The 18,011-nt window shown below is 38.4% G+C and overlaps 4 protein-coding genes across 7 annotated transcripts; 2 read left to right on the top strand and 2 right to left on the bottom strand.

The window, feature by feature from the left end:
- The first annotated feature begins 318 nt into the window (after positions 1-318).
- LOC103845649 (beta-galactosidase) lies at positions 319-4,182 on the top strand. Its single transcript, XM_009122529.3, has 11 exons — positions 319-552; positions 642-917; positions 1,006-1,098; positions 1,206-1,544; positions 1,674-1,761; positions 1,858-1,976; positions 2,065-2,417; positions 2,608-2,821; positions 2,905-3,138; positions 3,225-3,436; positions 3,601-4,182. Exons 1-11 carry the CDS (start codon positions 385-387, stop codon positions 3,992-3,994), a joined length of 2,490 nt encoding a protein of 829 aa, XP_009120777.1. The 5' UTR covers positions 319-384; the 3' UTR covers positions 3,995-4,182.
- A 344-nt stretch (positions 4,183-4,526) lies between these two features.
- LOC103845647 (20 kDa chaperonin, chloroplastic) lies at positions 4,527-6,262 on the top strand. 4 transcript variants are annotated; one of them, XM_009122526.3, is made up of 6 exons: positions 4,527-4,726; positions 4,901-5,075; positions 5,312-5,491; positions 5,580-5,735; positions 5,826-5,903; positions 5,994-6,262. In XM_009122526.3, the coding sequence occupies exons 2-6, from the start codon at positions 4,911-4,913 to the stop codon at positions 6,165-6,167; spliced, it is 753 nt and encodes a 250-aa protein (XP_009120774.1). In that variant the 5' UTR covers positions 4,527-4,726; positions 4,901-4,910; the 3' UTR covers positions 6,168-6,262. The 4 variants fall into 4 exon arrangements, with proteins under 4 accessions (XP_009120774.1, XP_009120775.1, XP_009120776.1 ...); XM_009122527.3 differs by having other exon boundaries at positions 4,528-4,726; positions 4,906-5,075; XM_009122528.3 differs by having other exon boundaries at positions 4,548-4,726; positions 4,909-5,075.
- Positions 6,263-6,317: 55 nt separating this feature from the next.
- Positions 6,318-13,686, bottom strand: ARF7-1 (auxin response factor 7). The gene is made up of 13 exons (XM_009122525.3): positions 11,252-13,686; positions 10,841-10,953; positions 10,668-10,763; positions 10,533-10,589; positions 10,294-10,449; positions 10,114-10,198; positions 9,939-10,029; positions 9,693-9,857; positions 9,414-9,609; positions 9,175-9,313; positions 7,037-9,096; positions 6,765-6,955; positions 6,318-6,667 (listed from the first exon to the last, which is right to left on the bottom strand). Exons 1-13 carry the CDS (start codon positions 11,295-11,297, stop codon positions 6,487-6,489), a joined length of 3,576 nt encoding a protein of 1,191 aa, XP_009120773.2. The 5' UTR covers positions 11,298-13,686; the 3' UTR covers positions 6,318-6,486.
- A 1,809-nt stretch (positions 13,687-15,495) lies between these two features.
- On the bottom strand, positions 15,496-16,516 carry LOC103845645 (pectinesterase inhibitor 3). The gene has a single exon (XM_009122524.3). It carries the CDS (start codon positions 16,276-16,278, stop codon positions 15,667-15,669), a length of 612 nt encoding a protein of 203 aa, XP_009120772.1. The 5' UTR covers positions 16,279-16,516; the 3' UTR covers positions 15,496-15,666.
- Positions 16,517-18,011: the final 1,495 nt, after the last annotated feature.

The raw sequence follows: 18,011 nt of genomic DNA, 5'->3' as shown, positions 1-18,011 counted from the left end.
GATAAATAATCTACAAAAATAAACTAAAGCGAATATATGCATGTGTATAACAGCTCCACAAAAACACATCAAATCCATCGGACATTGTTTTATGCATAAATATTTGAATTTAAGTGCTAATTTTAGTTTATAAAACAAAGTAAATATTTATGAAATGAAAAGAACTACAAATAGTTTTTTTGGTCTATTTCATATATTCAAATCACATTTGTTTCTCGTATTAAACTTAGTCAATCCTAGAAATAAGTTTAATTAAGATATTAAACAAACAAATATAAAAAATCGTAGGTTGTTGTTATTCTCTCAAAGTGACTATAAAAACATCTCATCTAAACACAATTCCAATGCAATCGTTTTCTGCAGTAGAAACACAACACTAAAGCTATGAAAATGAAGCAGTTCAATCTCTTATCCTTGTTCCTCATCCTCATTACTTTCTTTGGTTCGGCTAATTCAACCATTGTCTCTCATGATGAACGTGCTATCACCATCGATGGACAACGCCGAATCCTTCTTTCAGGCTCCATTCACTATCCACGAAGCACTTCTGATGTATTTACTTACACGTCACATCATTTGTAAATTTGTTTCGTCTTCTGCAAGTAATATTTATCCTTTTTTTTTTTATTGTACTTTTGCAGATGTGGCCAGATCTCATCAGCAAAGCCAAAGATGGTGGGTTAGATACCATTGAGACCTATGTTTTTTGGAACGCACATGAACCGTCACGTAGGCAATATGATTTCTCAGGAAATCTTGATCTTGTTCGTTTCATTAAAACCATCCAAAGCGCGGGTCTCTACTCTGTCCTTCGCATTGGACCGTACGTTTGCGCGGAATGGAACTATGGAGGCTTCCCGGTGTGGCTGCACAATATGCCTGACATGAAATTCCGAACAATTAATCCCGGTTTCATGGTATAACCAAACTTCTTCAGTTTTACAAATCTTTTTATATTCATTATTTTTTAATTTTTCTAATGTTTTCTTCATTCTCTTTATACAGAATGAAATGCAAAATTTCACTACGAAAATCGTAAACATGATGAAGGAAGAGAGCCTCTTTGCTTCACAAGGAGGTCCAATCATCCTAGCTCAGGTACATTATTACAAATGTTATGGAAACATTACATTTATATCATAATGTCTTTCCTCTATATTAATAAAAATGGATTTTATTGAAAAAACTTGTTCGCTTATATTTAGATCGAGAATGAGTATGGGAACGTGATCTCATCCTATGGAGCGGAGGGTAAAGCCTACATTGATTGGTGTGCCAACATGGCTAACTCTCTAGACATAGGTGTTCCATGGATTATGTGCCAACAACCCCATGCTCCTCAGCCTATGATCGAGACATGCAATGGATTTTATTGTGACCAATACAAACCAAGCAACCCGAGCAGCCCAAAGATGTGGACAGAGAATTGGACTGGCTGGTTCAAAAACTGGGGAGGCAAACATCCTTATAGAACCGCTGAAGATCTTGCTTTTTCCGTTGCTAGGTTTTTTCAAACGGGAGGAACTTTCCAAAACTATTACATGGTAAGATTCAGCTACATGCAAAAATATTTGTAAAATTAGTTAATTATATTTACTAAACTCCTTTTTGTTAAGAGATTTGGTTACTAACTTTTTTGTTCATTTGTTATATGCATGTGCGACAATGTACAGTACCATGGTGGTACTAACTTTGGAAGAGTTGCAGGAGGTCCATACATCACCACTTCATATGATTACGATGCTCCTCTCGATGAATATGGTAATAACTTCACACTTTATATATATATATATATATATATATAAATCGCTTAAAATGTTGGTTAATACAGTCTTAACGTATATCTATATTTAACAGGTAACTTGAACCAACCGAAATGGGGTCACTTGAAACAGCTACACACGTTGTTGAAATCCATGGAGAAGCCTTTAACTTACGGCAATATCTCAACAATCGATCTTGGCAATTCCGTCACGGTTAGACCCGATCATGTTTCCATATTTTTCCCTTCTTGACAATAAAACTATATGGTATCATTAAACCACTTGTTGTATCTTTGAAAAGGCTACGGTTTACTCAACAAACGAAAAATCAAGCTGCTTCATCGGTAATGTGAACGCAACTGCGGATGCTTTGGTCAACTTCAAAGGGAAAGACTACAATGTACCGGCTTGGTCCGTGAGTGTTCTTCCTGACTGCGATAAAGAGGCTTATAACACTGCAAGAGTGAATACTCAGACATCAATCATTACCGAAGACTCTTGTGATGAGCCTGAGAAGCTGAAATGGACATGGAGACCCGAGTTTACTACTCAGAAGACCATTCTCAAAGGCAGTGGAGACCTCATTGCCAAGGGTCTTGTAGACCAAAAAGACGTTACAAATGATGCTAGTGACTATCTTTGGTACATGACTAGGTAATATATATATATATATATGAACCAATTAAATATTTCTCTTTTATATTTTTGTTAATTCTTATGACCGTTTAAATCGTGATTCAAACATTAGCTCTATAGAAAGTCACATGATGAGTATTCCACTGTACCAAGATTGTACAATTTTAACTGATTTTTTTGTATGGTTTTGATACTAATTTTGAACTAGGGTTCATCTCGACAAGAAAGATCCAATTTGGAGCAGAAACATGTCGCTAAGGGTTCATAGCAACGCTCATGTTCTTCATGCTTACGTCAATGGAAAATACGTAGGTAACCAAATCGTGAGGGACAACAAATTCGATTACAGATTTGAGAAGAAGGTCAACCTTGTTCACGGGACTAACCACCTCGCACTTCTCAGCGTTTCAGTTGGACTACAGGTAAAAAAACAAAACCATATATAGCTTATTAAATGTAAAATTTATTGTGAAAATTTTGAAATTGTGGTCTTAATGTGCTTTAGAATTATGGACCTTTCTTTGAGAGTGGTCCAACTGGAATCAACGGTCCTGTGAAATTAGTCGGATACAAAGGAGATGAAACGGTCGAGAAAGATCTATCGAAGCATCAATGGGACTACAAGATTGGTTTGAACGGATTCAACAACAAACTTTTCAGCTTGAAATCTGCTAATCACCACCAACTTAAATGGTCAACCGAAAAGCTACCAGCTGATCGGATGTTGTCATGGTACAAGGTCAGTATCACCTAAAAATATTTCTCTAAAAAACCATTTGATATTGCAAATAAGCAAGCTTCTTACAAGAAATGTTAACTCTCCAGGCAAATTTCAAGGCTCCTCTTGGTAAAGATCCCGTGATTGTAGACTTGAATGGCCTTGGAAAAGGAGAGGTTTGGATCAACGGTCAGAGCATCGGACGTTACTGGCCAAGCTTTAACTCTAGTGAAGACGGTTGCACCGAGGAATGTGACTACCGTGGGGAGTATGGAAGCGACAAATGTGCTTTTATGTGCGGCAAACCAACTCAGAGATGGTAAACTTAAATGAAAATAACTCATATGATTCTTTTATTATTTTTATGTTGATATGCCTTTGTTTCAACTTTTACCAAACTTTTGACTCATAATTAAAAAAAATGGTTCGTTTCACTGAAAATTTATCTGAATTGATGGATCTTTAACGGCCTAATTCTTGTAGGTACCATGTTCCACGATCATTCTTGAATGACAAGGGACACAACACTATCACACTATTCGAAGAGATGGGTGGTGACCCCTCAATGGTGAAGTTCAAGACGGTTGTTACCGGAAGAGTTTGTGCCAAAGCTCATGAGCACAACAAAGTGGAGTTGTCTTGCAACAACCGGCCAATCTCAGCCGTCAAGTTTGCGAGCTTCGGAAATCCGTCTGGCCTTTGTGGGTCATTCGCGGCTGGTACGTGCGAAGGAGCCAAGGATGCTGCGAAGATCGTGGCTAAAGAGTGTGTTGGAAAACTCAACTGCACTATGAATGTGTCTTCCCACAAGTTTGGATCTACTAATTTGGACTGTGGAGATTCACCTAAGCGATTGTTTGTGGAACTGGAGTGCTAGATTAGATCTTTATCTCTAGGCTATCTAGCTAGTGATTGCAATAATTCTCTTAAATAATTTAGCTAGCTTTTCTGGTTAAATAATGTTTCTTGTTTTTTTTTTGATCCATCATAATTTTTTAGATGGCTGGGATGTAGGGGTTGTGGAAATAAATATAAAGATCAAATAAAAACTCTCTCTTAAATATTTTTCCTTGAGTTGTTTATTTATGAGAATTTTTATACACAATAAACTACCGATTACCACAAAAAAACTATCACTTGGTCAATGAAAATCTTGTTTTGCCTAGTGTAAAATATTTTGAGATTAATTAGATCAATGAACAATGTTTTTTACATCAATAAACAATGTTATTTATTGAGAAACAATGTTATATATTGAGTAATAAAATGTTTTTTTAATGTAAAAAACAATGTGGTTTTGGTGTATAATATCGTTTTTAAATTATTTTGAATAATTTTAAGAAATAAACTTAAACAAAAACAACCTCAAAATGATGTTTAAAAACCGTCCCAAAATGATTAGTTAAGTTCAAGACAAAAAGGGATTAGGTGACGACCCGACCCGACACGACCCGTAAAACCCACCCGGTAGAGAGTTGTAGATAGAGTTCATCATCCTGCAATAAAAAGGGCAAGTCTTTTGTGTGTCCGTTTCTAGTCTATCTCTTGTGCAACTCTTAGGGTTTTTATCCTCCAAAGTCACAGTGCCCCTTCTTCTCTTATCCTCAAGGTATGAATCGATTCTCTTTACTCCCACACTCTCTGTAATTCACAACGAGAATTGAACATAAAGTTTGGAACTTTGGGCGGAGAAACTAATCGGGTTCGCTCAATAGTAATTGGGTTTTGCTGAAATGTAGTGAAATCTCCATTTCAATAGTAATAGTTTTATGTGTGTTTGAAGGACAGCAGAAATGGCGGCGACTCAACTTACAGCATCACCAGTGACTGTGTCAGCTAGGAGCTTAGCCTCACTCAGAGCTTCGAGTGCCAAGTTTGGAACTTTGAAACCAGGCACCCTTAAGCAGAGCCAGTTCCGCTCTTTCGTTGTCAGAGCTGCTTCTGTTGTTGCTCCTAAGGTACTACTTGTTCATTTATTTGTTTTTTGATTCATCATTGTTCCTTAGTTGGTCTGATTGAACATGTGGAACTTATCTGAATGTTAGATTGCTGTTTGTATAGCTCTGGTTCATTCTTTTTTTAATTGTAGTTTTAGATGCTTCAAGCTTGGTTTGTAACTTAATGACGCCTTGTACTTCCTTCTCTTTTAGTTATGACTTATGTTTTGTTTTTCTTTTGCTTTTCTTGTTTACAGTATACTTCCATTAAGCCATTGGGAGATCGAGTTTTGGTGAAGATCAAGGAGGCAGAGGAGAAGACTATGGGAGGTATCTTACTTCCATCCACAGCTCAATCAAAGCCTCAAGGAGGTGAAGTCGTTGCCGTGGGTGAAGGAAGAACTATTGGGAAGAACAAAATCGATATCGATGTCCCTGTAACCGCCTCTCAAACCTCTCTTTCTTTGCTTGGTTGTCTGCTAATAAATTTATCTGAAATGCCTTTCTTTTTTTCTATTGGTGTAGACTGGCGCGCAAATTATTTACTCCAAATACGCAGGAACTGAGGTGGAGTTCAACGATGTTCAGCATCTCATTCTCAAGGAAGATGATATTGTTGGCCTTCTTGAGACCGAGGACATAAAAGATCTCAAGCCCTTGAATGACCGCGTCTTCATTAAGGTTGTGCTTATTTTAATCATCATATTAGTTTGTACACGCAACGACAGTGGTAACAAGAGGAAGTTTTGTTTTTGATATTTATGAGTTTAGGTAGCTGAGGCTGAGGAGAAAACAGCTGGAGGGTTGTTGCTAACCGAGACTACCAAAGAGAAGCCTTCTATTGGCACGGTAAGCACACACATGATAACATCATGTCCATCTTTATTGCTCATACAGAAGTGTCAATTATACATAATCTCCTCTGTGTTTTGTTGGCAGGTGATAGCAGTTGGACCAGGTACTCTAGATGAGGAAGGTAAGCGTCAGCCACTATCGATATCATCTGGAAGCACAGTTCTTTACTCCAAGTATGCTGGTAATGACTTCAAGGGCAAAGATGGTTCCAACTACATCGCCCTGAGAGCTTCAGATGTGATGGCTATCCTTTCTTAGTTTATATCTTTGTAACCTGCAATTTGTATCCCAATTGTGGAAATTTTTCATAAACGGCTTCAGCATTATCTGAAATAAAGACTTGAGTTTTCTTATTTGGTTGATCTGGTCGCTTCCTTTCTCTTACCGTTAACCAATTAGTAGAATCAGTGGCACCCATCAAAATAAAATCTTCGTGTAAACTTAGTTGAAGAAGATATATTGTACAGGGTAAATGCTCTACAGGGCCCAGTGGAAACTTGAAACATGTTATCAAACAGAGGAAGAAATATATTACAAAAGAGAAAAGAATCCGTCTGTGAGAGATGTTCATCTGCCTTCACCGGTTAAACGAGGTGGCTGAGTTATCATCATACTGACCTCTCCAACCATTACCATTGTCACCGCCACTACAAGCTTGATTAGTAGCTGGTAAACCTGCAAAGTTCCCGTCTAAGCTCATCTGTTGAACCTCAGCTGATGAGAGGATCTTTATGCTCTGAACACAATTTACAAATTCCCTGCAAACAAAATCAAGATTTCAAAGGTTATGACTCATGAAAAAAAGGTATGGAACTTTCTAACGGTGTAATGCGGATGTGACAGCTCTCTACTTACTCCCACGGATCATCACCGACAAGCAGGATGTCGTTTTCATGATCTACATAGACAAGTTTCCAGTCTGATGTTAGTGGATCTTCAAGCTGTCCTTCGATCCCAAACATCCGTGCAAGGTCATGCCTCAGCTCATCATAACCTCTGTAGCGGTTGACGTCTATTGATCTCCCCACTGAACCTCGCTTTTGCACCTGTCAAAAATGTACAACACTGTCAAACCAAATAACTTTATAACCAAGTTTCTACAAAGAGTGATCAGAACACGACCGAACCTTTGTGTATGTTCGCATCCGTTGAGTCTGAGTTGGCCACAGTCCGCCACCAAGAACACCAGCATCGTTGACAGCTATATCGTTTGAAATGGCAGGAACATTAGGGATACCGAAAGATTGGGTTCTCACAGCTGAAGTAGACATCTCTGTACCAATGTCATTGGTCACTCCTCCATAGTTTGAAAGCATGTTCTGGAGATCTTTCTGGGAGTCGTATCCCCTCGAGAGCAACGTGTCAGGTACAAAGCCATTCTCCACATTGGCGGCTCCTCCAAACAAGCTGTTTCTGGAATCACCGTCCAGGCCAAAGTTTGGAGACAAGAAATTCTGTTGTCTGTTGTTTTCCCCGCCATCTAAACCGTAAGAAGTTCCAGAGGCAGACGCTTCTAGTTGATGATCTGTTAAACTAGCTTTGGGCTTTTGCTGACTCACGAGTTCATGTTTCAGCCGCATGTCGGATTTGCTGTAAAGATCCTGGACAAGACTACCAGACACATCAACCGCTGGATCAGGTATCAAGATCGCTGGCCCGCTTTGGCTTCTGTTGAGGAAGGTTGAAGAAGAGATCTGACAGTTGTTGGTGGAAGGCGAGGTTGAAGAGGAAGGTGCATCTCCTCCATCTGTGATGCCTGAATAAGCTTTGGCCCCTCCTCCAACCGGTGGGTTTTGTTTGTCCTGAGGCCGGCTCACCAGCGTTTGAGGTGGTTGCAACGAGGGTAAGCCAGTGTTGGTGCAGGACGATGGAAACTGCTGAACTTGAGAGGGAGAAGGTAGCTGCGGAAACTGCTGGCTTTGCAGCTGTTGGTGGAGTAACTGAGAAGGTAAACTCGAGCTTCCTGGAGAAAGAAATTGCTGCTGCTGTTGCTGCTGCTGTTGTAACCTCTGCAACAGCTGAAACTGTAAATGAGGTTGTTCCAAGAGACTCTGCTGGAATATTTGTTGAACCTGTGACTGTTGAGCTTTCTGCTGCACGAGTGTTTGCTGATTGTGTCCCTGGACAGGACCAGGAGGCTGCTGTTGTTCCATTTGTCGTGAAAACTGTGTGTCTTGCGGTGGTATGGACATCAGATTAGATGAAGACTTGCTGGTTTCAATTACACTACTCTGGCTAGTGCTAGCACCTATATGGCGATGTGTGTGTTGAAGCTGCGTAGACTGTTGTTGTTGCTGTTGAAAGCTTTGATTAAGGGAGCTAGACGGAGGCGCGATGACACTGCTTGCTATTGATCCCGAAACTACTTGGGATTGCAAATGATGCATAGATGCTTGTTGTGACTGATGTTGCTGCACTGCTGGTTGACCATTATAAAGCTGATTCTGCGGAAGCTGAAATTGCTGCAGCTTATGTGGCTGTAGCTGTTGTGGATGTGACTGTGGCTGTGGGTGCGGAGGAGATTGTTGTGGCTGTGGGTGCGTATGAGATTGCAGTTGCTGCGCTCTTAACTGCTGCTGCTGTTGTTGTAGCTGCTGCTGCTGAGTCTGTTGCTGTAGCGGTTGTTGATGGTGTTGCTGAAGCTGTTGTTGATGGTGTTGCTGCAGAGATTGTTGTTGTTGTTGCTGCTGCTGCAGCAGCAGTGATTGTTGTTGTTGCTGCTGATGCAGTGATTGTGGTTGCTGTTGCTGCTGCTGATGCGATTGTGGTTGTTGCTGAGGCTGTGATTGCTGATGGTTCAAAGAGGAGTGCAACAACTGCTGCAGCTGCTGTTGTTGAGACAACGTAGTTGGCGGCTGAGGTAACTGGGACATTGCCCCTTGCAGATTCGGTTTGTTAAACTGAAGGTTTGATGAGGAAATCCCCCCTGGAGGCGTCTGAAAGCTCACTAACTTTGATTGATCATCCGCTCCGCCAAGACTGTTGTGCATAGCCGCCGTTGGAGAGACCATCGACGGGAAGAAACCAGCAGAAGAAGGTACCTGGCCGCCGTTCTGCTGTTGCATACTCATCCACTGAACTAAACTCAGACCAGGAAATATCGTACTGGAAGGGTCCTTCATCTCCAAGCCATTGTCAAGCCACGGCATTGCTCTCTTCAACGCAGACTCCATGTCAGTCCCATCATCTGCAAGACCAACAGAACATCCGTCTTTAAGGAGATTCAAAGATGATGTTTAAAATGAAACTGTACAAAAGACTTTACCTGGCATTCCGGGTTGCCCAGCAAACCGAGGTCGGAAAAATGGAGGAGGACATATGTAGAAAGGAGTTAAAACCGGTTCAATGTCCCAAACTGAAACTCGACTTGGCCTATCACCAGCAGCTGACTCATCCCATCCAATCTATAACAAAAATTTTTTTAAAAAAAATAGCTAAGATGAATGGTGCAGTGTATCAAGAAAAACAAATTTGGCATTTATCATGAGTTTAGCTTCAAAGTACCTGAAGATTCCTCCACTGAGAGTTTTTCCATCTCACAGGATCAAGATCACTGATACCAGTAACTGTACCCATATACCTCCGAACTCCGCACTCTTCTGTCTCAAATATCATCCTAAACCGCATACCTAGTGAAACCTGAGCGTACATAGCTTTGGTATACTTGGCTAAAGGAACCACAAACTCAGCAGGAGCAGCCCTGCAAAGAACTCAGTTGTATTCTCTCAGAAACAAGCATTTAGTAAAGGTTAATGGAGACAAAAGAAAACACAAATCACCCACCTCGGGTTGTAGAAAATGGTGAAAGGACTGTTATTAGCATTAGCATGAGCTGCAGCAGCAAGAACTCCAATGTGCATGCTATCGCTAGATATTACAGATGAAGAAAGCGCAGGTTGTTGTCTATTTGCACGTCTTATACCCAACAGAAGTTGCCCCTTTCCATCTCTTAATTGAAAATGAAAAAGAGTTAGCTTCTTCACAAGATAAATACCGGAAAGAGCATTGGCACATAGAGATTGATATTACCTTACAAAAAGAACAGAGTCCCCAGCAAAGAGCCTTTTCGTGCTGACGAACACACTCCAGCCTGTGGTTAGCAGGTGCCTTTTTGGTTGACCTGATAAACATCATCAACAAATCCAAAACCTTAGAACAGTTTCACCAAATTGATGAAGGTAATCTATCAAAAACAAGGTAAAACCTCGAAAAATATGTCTGAAAGTCCATGTGTTGTCGTGAATGTCCTTAGCAACAAGCTCTTGACAAGGTGGTTGCATCGAAAAATCCTAACAGAATATTGCCAAACAATGTAAAGTCAATAAAGAGATCATAATACTCAGGAAGGAAAGATATAAAAGAAGCTAAGGTATTGTATATACACCAGAGCAGGGAAGATTTTCTCAGCTGCTCGGCGTGGTACAGAGAATCCACCGTGAGTGCTTGTGTCACTCGCCGTGAGGGTTTTGCAGAAAAACTCATTAGGCTGTCTGTTTATCTTAAGACCCATGTCAGAGGCAAGCAATGCATCTCTGTCATACTGTTCAACAGAATCCTCACAGCAATTAGTTCCTACTCCTCAAACACACCTAGAAACGAGTTATATAGTGAAAGGTAACGTACTTTATTTACTGGCTGAAGAGTCATCTGCGCGTAGACCTCCTCCGTCTCAGGATCAGCCTAGTTTTAAAATCGATAACATTAGCAACTCAAAAGAAAACTTATGTTAAGAGATTCTGGCCATTGTTGGTAACATACATTCAATGTAACATTCTGGAGCATGCAAATGAGCTTAGAAGGAAGATTTGGGTAGCTTGGTATGAAATCAGTCTGCTTCTGCATTGAAGCCGCGACCTGATAGAAAAAAGTAATACCGCATTAAATTTAGACTCAGAGAATCATTCTTGAATGTTATATTTCGAACAACGTACTTGCTCACTGTGACCTTGAGGAAAGTAAACAACAAGACTTCCCGCTGGAGGCAACGATATCAGTGGCCCAGCACAAGCGTGCCATAACTCTGAGTTTATATTTCTCCTTTCTCCTACACACACAACATCAAAGATGTAACTACTTCAAAATCTATTGGATCTTCCTTCAGTTACTACTATCAAAACAACAAGATGAGAGAGCTGCTCTATAAACCCCTCAAACTAAAAAGCACGGTCTTGGACCCCATTTTCCCACATACACAATACTATTAGCTTATATCTAAAGCAGAGAATGAATCAAATCAAATCAAATTCAATTCAGGTGACCATATCCAGCAACTCTGAAAAAGTTTGACCTCTATGGCTTACAACTGAATCTAATATAAAACCAAGCAGTGGGATTCAACAAACCTTCCATGGGATTTGGAGAAACTCCATTTGATGAAGGAGCTTTCATGATTACTGAAAACTTTTACTCCTGAACCCAATAACAACCTGAATCTGAGGTTACACAAAGCTGAGACCTTTGTGTTTAAAGCTGCATCTTCATCATTGACCTTAAACTTTCTCTATACCACAAGCCAAACGAAATCAACTGGTTTCTACTTCCACTCTTCACAATCCAAGTCAGCGCAGAAAGAAACAATAAAAATCGTTTCTTTTAATGAGTAATCTGAAATGTTGACTCCAAGATCTCTGCTTTGTACTTCAGACACAGCCACCAGTTTATCGGAATCTCAGGGAGAGATCAAAAGCACGACTCTTTTTTCACAAGCGGAATCTTCGGAGAGGCCACCAATAATAATAAAGTCACAAGACCGAGACAAAAAAAAAACGAAAGAAAGATTCCGTTTTTTTTCAGAAGGAAGGAAGAAGATCGAGTGGAGCAGGAGAGATTTTTTTTAGGACAGAGAGCTAGCTCACACGGGAGAGAAAGAACATCAGAGTTGTTGTCGGAAAGAGATGATGGTGATCAGCGACCAGGACAACTACTACCCCAAAAGGTCTGCAAAAAAGCACCAGGTCTAGCTTTTTTCTACTTCTTTGCCTTTTTTCTCTTAATTTTCGGGATATTTATTTATTTTAATAATGCTAACGAGCCGACATATTTACTAGCAAACTGGCCACTATTCAACTTCTTAACACTATTTGTACAATAAATAAAATCTTTATTTGGAAAAAAACAAGAAAATTAAATTTTATTATTGTTGGTTTTCTGGAAAAGTTAAAACTTTTCATTATAATTTTATTATTGGTGTATAATTTATTGTAACATGTAGTTAATAAACATGTAGTTAATAATGGCATAACATTTGAGAAGATGTAAGAATGAATAAGAGTTTGACTATATATCTATAATGTTCTGAAGATATGGAAAGATATAGAGCCACACCATTTATGATGTTTTTGAAGATGACGTCCTGGTTATCAATGAAGCCGCCTTCACATTCAAAGGATGAAAGCACTATGCACAATGTTTTGGTACACACAAAATATCACATTATGTATACACATATGACATATCCAAGATCCTAAAAGTAAACGCTGAGACTTAACGTTAAAAAAAAAAGATACTGCAAATTTTCTTCATTTTGTACCATTTTTTCTTTCAAGATTTGATTAAAATTGGATGAACAATATAATTCTTCACCATACAGCAGCATATAAGCAAGCGTGGTATATAGGCTTCGAATGTTTATAACCGTCTCGTCCCGCACTTCAGTTAACAGTAACAAAAATCTCTACATATACCATATATTTATACGTTTTTATAACTGTTAAAACCGCACCGCAGTTGAACCGCTTGTCCCGCACCGTTTAAAAGCCATAGTATATTATATAAGTTTCAAAAAAAAGTATATAGTATATTATATAAATGTATGCATGGATATAGATTCAAATAAGTGGCAGCGACATGGTGTCCCTAAGCAATGAATGCGTGAACACAGACGTTTAGCGATTGGATGCAGGTGGGACCTTACGGAGTTAGGGGTTATGAGGCCGAAAGAACTCTCAAGTATTGTTAGTCTACGATTGACACTAGTTATACAAAAAACTTGCAATTGAATCAGTTTCCCTAGTTGGATCTACTTTATAAAGTCACCGAATGTTCTGGTTATACATTTGCCACTATAAAGCACTATACTAGCAAGTAATAGTATTAGAAAGAGTTCATAATTGATATGTCTTGAAGGTTGTATAAACGTTACCTTTCATCATTTTAATTTAATCTAAAGAAATAAATAAATGTATTCATGTAATAGATGGATCGTAAAAATGATTGAATATCATGATTAAAAAAAAAGGATTAGGAACAAAAATATAGAAGGGCCTCTCACAGCAAATCTCACCTGGCGTGGTCGCACTCACACCCCATTTTACTTTGGCTCAATAATTGCTGTTTAGTGACATGAGCTGGTTTACGAAATCTCTTTCACAGTGGACTTGGATTAGTCAACTGACTCAACTCTATTAACATAAAGTACATTCCACAACCTCGTTAAGAGAAAATAAATGCGCGCAACTGCAAACAATTTGTACTTTAGAAAAACATCTTAAAATCACCAACTATAAACTAAGATTTATAACCGAATTTATTTTTTCTACAAAAACAATACAAAGAAAGAATTTCATTCAATTTAAATGCAAGGCCATTTAGATTTTTTATGTTGTTATTAACGTATGTGTCGTGAGGATAAATCTGTGTACTTAACTATATCAAATATGGTGTGTGTGTATTCCACACCCCCCAAAGAAAAGAAAAACATATGTACATTTGTTTCTAAAAATAACTAATACTATTTTATGATAACTTTATAATAGCTTATAACAGATCGTAACGTCCCACAACCCCAACTTTTGAAGTGGGGTTTTTGATTGACAAACAACCATTGGACTAACGTGGGAGGAGAAAGTTAGTGAAACTTTATCCTAATTATAACAGAAAAATATGCAAAGCAAAAGCTGTATTGTCTCTGTTTTTTCCTAAATATATTATGTTTTACACTTCGACAAAGTGATTCAATAAACTTTATTAAGTTCAATAAACTTTTAATGTAAAATTAAATCGTGATAAATGGATGAACTTTAAGTTTATTGTATATTAGTGTTGATCTTTTTCAATTTTTTGTACAATTTCAACACGCTCCTTTACAATCATGATTTTTATTAACACATTCTGAATCAAATTCCAATTTTTGACCGATAATAAACTCTTTTGGGGTCATCCTATTTAGATCAAAAAGGTAGATTTTGATATCACATTAGGTCATTAGGTCAGATGGACTTATAATTTAAAATAAGTGGTGATAAATGGATTGGTTGTGTCGGCGTGATAACGACTCCATTGCTAAAGGATGTATATATCTTGCCACGACTTGGGATCATGGCCATGGACAAAACTCGACTAACCGTTTATAGGCTGGACATTAGCTTAAATGTTTCTTCGAAATTGCAGTGGATTTTTTATTATCTTCAGTCCGTCTTCTTTGCTTTTGTCTCTTTTTTTTGCTTTGCATTTCTGCCTCCGATACTCCGCAAAAATTCTTGAGTATTCATCAGCTATATTAGTTAGCAGACAGTCCGATCTAATCTGGCAAATAAAAAGTAAAATTGTGCATGGACCGACTAATTCAACTTATCCAATCGGCGCACCTGTCTATATATGATTATCAAGGTGGTTGACCGATTCAACTTCAAGGAAGCTATTTCCATAACGATGTTGTTAGACGGTTAGTACAATTTATGCTTTTTCAATAACAAAATAAAAGGGCCACAAGTTTTAATGAGTAGGACCTCCGATAACGTTGAATCGACCCCTGATTATAATAAGGTGGTGGACCGATCGATTACAAGCACCAGTGGTTACAATTATTGTTGTAATATATATTTGGGGACATGATGGTGTTGCATTATGTGGTATTAGTCTTGTTATTTTGCGGCAGTACGTAGACGTCTTTGATGTGTTTGATTTGGTCCCAACGCACAAGCCCAACGACGATGAATATGGAAGCATCATCATTCAAACCGTATATGATATAGCAAATACACAATTCATGATTTTCTCCTCCAGTGTTTACCAGATTTTCAGCTCAAAAATTATCCCCCAAACCAAAAACTTAAAAAAAAAACACACACATCTCAATCTTCGTGACCAAACGAACATATTATGCAAATTATATCAAACATGCAAGTAAATGAATTCCAGGTTGTTCGATTTTAACTATACAATTTGTCAATCGTTCACGAGGCCCATTATTGCATCAGAACTCCATTTCTCCTACGTCAGTTACTACTCTACAATGCCGCCCAAAGTCATATATATGAGCAGGAGGCTTAAAAACATATCAAGAAAGTATTGCCTTTTACCTGTAACTACATTTAAAAGTTGTTAACTAAAATTTTTATATCCTTAAAAATTAAAATATTTATAAATTTTGCCACTATTTTTTGTAACACTTTTTGTTTGTAACACAAATAAATTTTGCCACTAAAACCTTTATTTTACGAGCATTAGCTCAGACCAAGCCGCTACTTCATATATATAATTCTCATTTAGTTCAACTCTTTTAGAATATCTTATTTTTAGTTTCATGTCAAGACAAAATCACATGCTATCGAATCCGAAGGGAACCACACAATACGATACAGTGACATACCGTCAGAAAAAAAAAGAGAAACCATTTATTTAGTATACCATTATCAGAACTACTTAAAAGGACAATGCCTCTCATCTTTAAATAGTAGATAACTCGCAATTAAGCAAACACGAAAAAACTAACACCAAATCATAACTGTCCATTAGGACAAGCACATCATATATAACATCAAGAACGTACTACGTGGGGCTTGCCACGTGATTCATCTAGCTGGTTGATCATGTAAAGCGCGTTGCTCGTAACCCTCGCCACTTTCGTCATCCACTGCTTCACGTCCGTCTTAACCTTGCCCTCGACCCCTTTAAACCCATCTAGACACGTGTCATCATCCGTCAATGCCGCACTAGCCCACGTCTGCGCATTGCTCATCTGCCACCTGAACTCGTTCGCCGAACCGCCCGAGACGTGGAGATGCTTTAAAACGCCTAACGTACGGCTCAGATCAGCCACGGAGTCTCCAATCATCTCCACGCAGTCCACAACCGCCGCTTTCACCCGTTTCTTCCCCACGGTTTCTCTCACAGCCGCGAGTTTCTTCGCAGCTGCTTGAGCGTGGGAGAGGCTTATCTTGACGGCGGCTTGAGCTAGCTCGCGTTGGTTCGTGATGGTTGGACCGGAGTAGGTAGAGAGCGTACGGACGCATAGAGATGGATAGCTCGCGTGCACGCAGGAGGAATGTACAATATCTTCAGCAGTACTATTAGGTCCGTGTCCGGTGGTGGCAGCTACAATGACGGCGGAGACAATGGCGGCGAGAAAGAGCTTCTGTGGAGGAGCCATTGTTTGAACTGGAGTGTGTGAGAGAGAGAGTGACCAAGTTAGGGTTATCTCTGTAAATGAAAAATGGAGAGCGGTGACTGGTTGGTAAGAATTTAAAGTGGTAGGTCGTTCGACGTTATAGCTTATTTATGGTTTTATTACATAAATACCCTCAGATATTTCTTTTTATTTGCGTGGGTACGTGCATAAGATAAGGAGTAGGATGGTGAATGCAGTATGGGGAACATCTGTAAAATTTAATGCACCACAAATTACAGTAGCGAGTATAGTGACAAATAAAGACTGTCCAGTCCAATGCATGTAGATAAATTAAGAAAAATTTACACTTAGACATACTTTATCTCTACTCTATATCACTTTAGCATACTTTTCCCATGTCAAGTACTTTTGTACGTGCTATTGTCTAAATTACCCCTGAAATTAATTATCTTTCTATTTCCCTTACTTTTATCGTGATCCAACTCTTTGTGAAGCTTTACCTTTCTCTTTTTTTCCTTTTATTCTTCAATACAAATTTTTATTTCACGAGAAAAGAATCCAAAAAATAAAAAAATATTTAAAGAGGCGATTCAGTTGGAAGTGATGATGACAAAGTTTTCTTCGACGGTGGAAGCGTTAGATTTCAAGGAAGCTTAACGTTCATAGGTGAAGTTCGCTCGCTCTCACCGCGTCGTTGAGTCAGATCTGAGTCACCTTCTATTCTTCACTTTTTTCTTGCTCGTAGATATCGAGATGAAAGATAATGAAACCAAAGGTTAAGCGAAGAATAGTGATGCCATATACCTTTTAATCATAAATATGGTGGATTTATGATTTTCTTCCTCTATATTTTGATTTTTTTTGTTTAATGGACGGTGAGATTCAAAACGAGAGGTGAGAAAGCTGGAAGAAAAGAAAAAGATCCAAAGCTTATAACCACACTTGCCTAACCACATCAATAAGCCAATGAACCAAATTTTATAACCATACTTGCTTATAAAATAATTTCTCCATAACCACAATTATTGAATTGTAATGGTCAGCAAAAAGTTATTAAAAAACAAATTATGAATCTCAATGAAATGACCACAATTTTTTAATGATCATACCTATACTATGATCTTGACCACAAATGTATGTTCTTACTAACTGCACCTTCTATTATAACATAACAACTCATTCCCAAATCAACCATACATTACGTTAATATGCATAACTAAAAAAAATTTACTATACAGTTAAACACAAAATAAAAAAAACTTCTTATGTACCACGAAACACACATCCATCGGATCAAATTTAATTTGCACTAATTCAATTGTCACTATAAAAGCACAAGACTCCAGAAACCTACCAACTAGTCACGAGACTTTTCGTAAAGGGCATTTTTGTCACAATAATTCAAAAGTAAGACACAAAGTACACCACCAGCTACAAGTATGTTAAACTGTAAAAGTGGAAGCCGAAAGTACCTATATACGTAAAGCTCTCATAAATTAATAACATGTGAATGATAATAATGATCTAACATATGTAAAGTGTAACGACAGAAACAGATAAACAATGTGGAATTATTGGCGGACTGGTCACTAGTGGCCAATTATATTTAAAAGAGGTTCAGAAGATTGGGCCCACATTTGCTATGAATTGACAAAAGAGGTTTCAGAGTCGAAATTTTTATCTGCCATTTATTTTGCTCAGCTCTTGCATCATTTCAGAATAAACTCTATGATACGTATAGTTTAAAAACGAAT

Source organism: Brassica rapa, chromosome A10 (genome assembly GCF_000309985.2).
Source record: "Brassica rapa cultivar Chiifu-401-42 chromosome A10, CAAS_Brap_v3.01, whole genome shotgun sequence".
Taxonomy (NCBI): Eukaryota; Viridiplantae; Streptophyta; class Magnoliopsida; order Brassicales; family Brassicaceae; genus Brassica; species Brassica rapa.
This window is presented reverse-complemented; position numbering and strand designations above follow the sequence as displayed.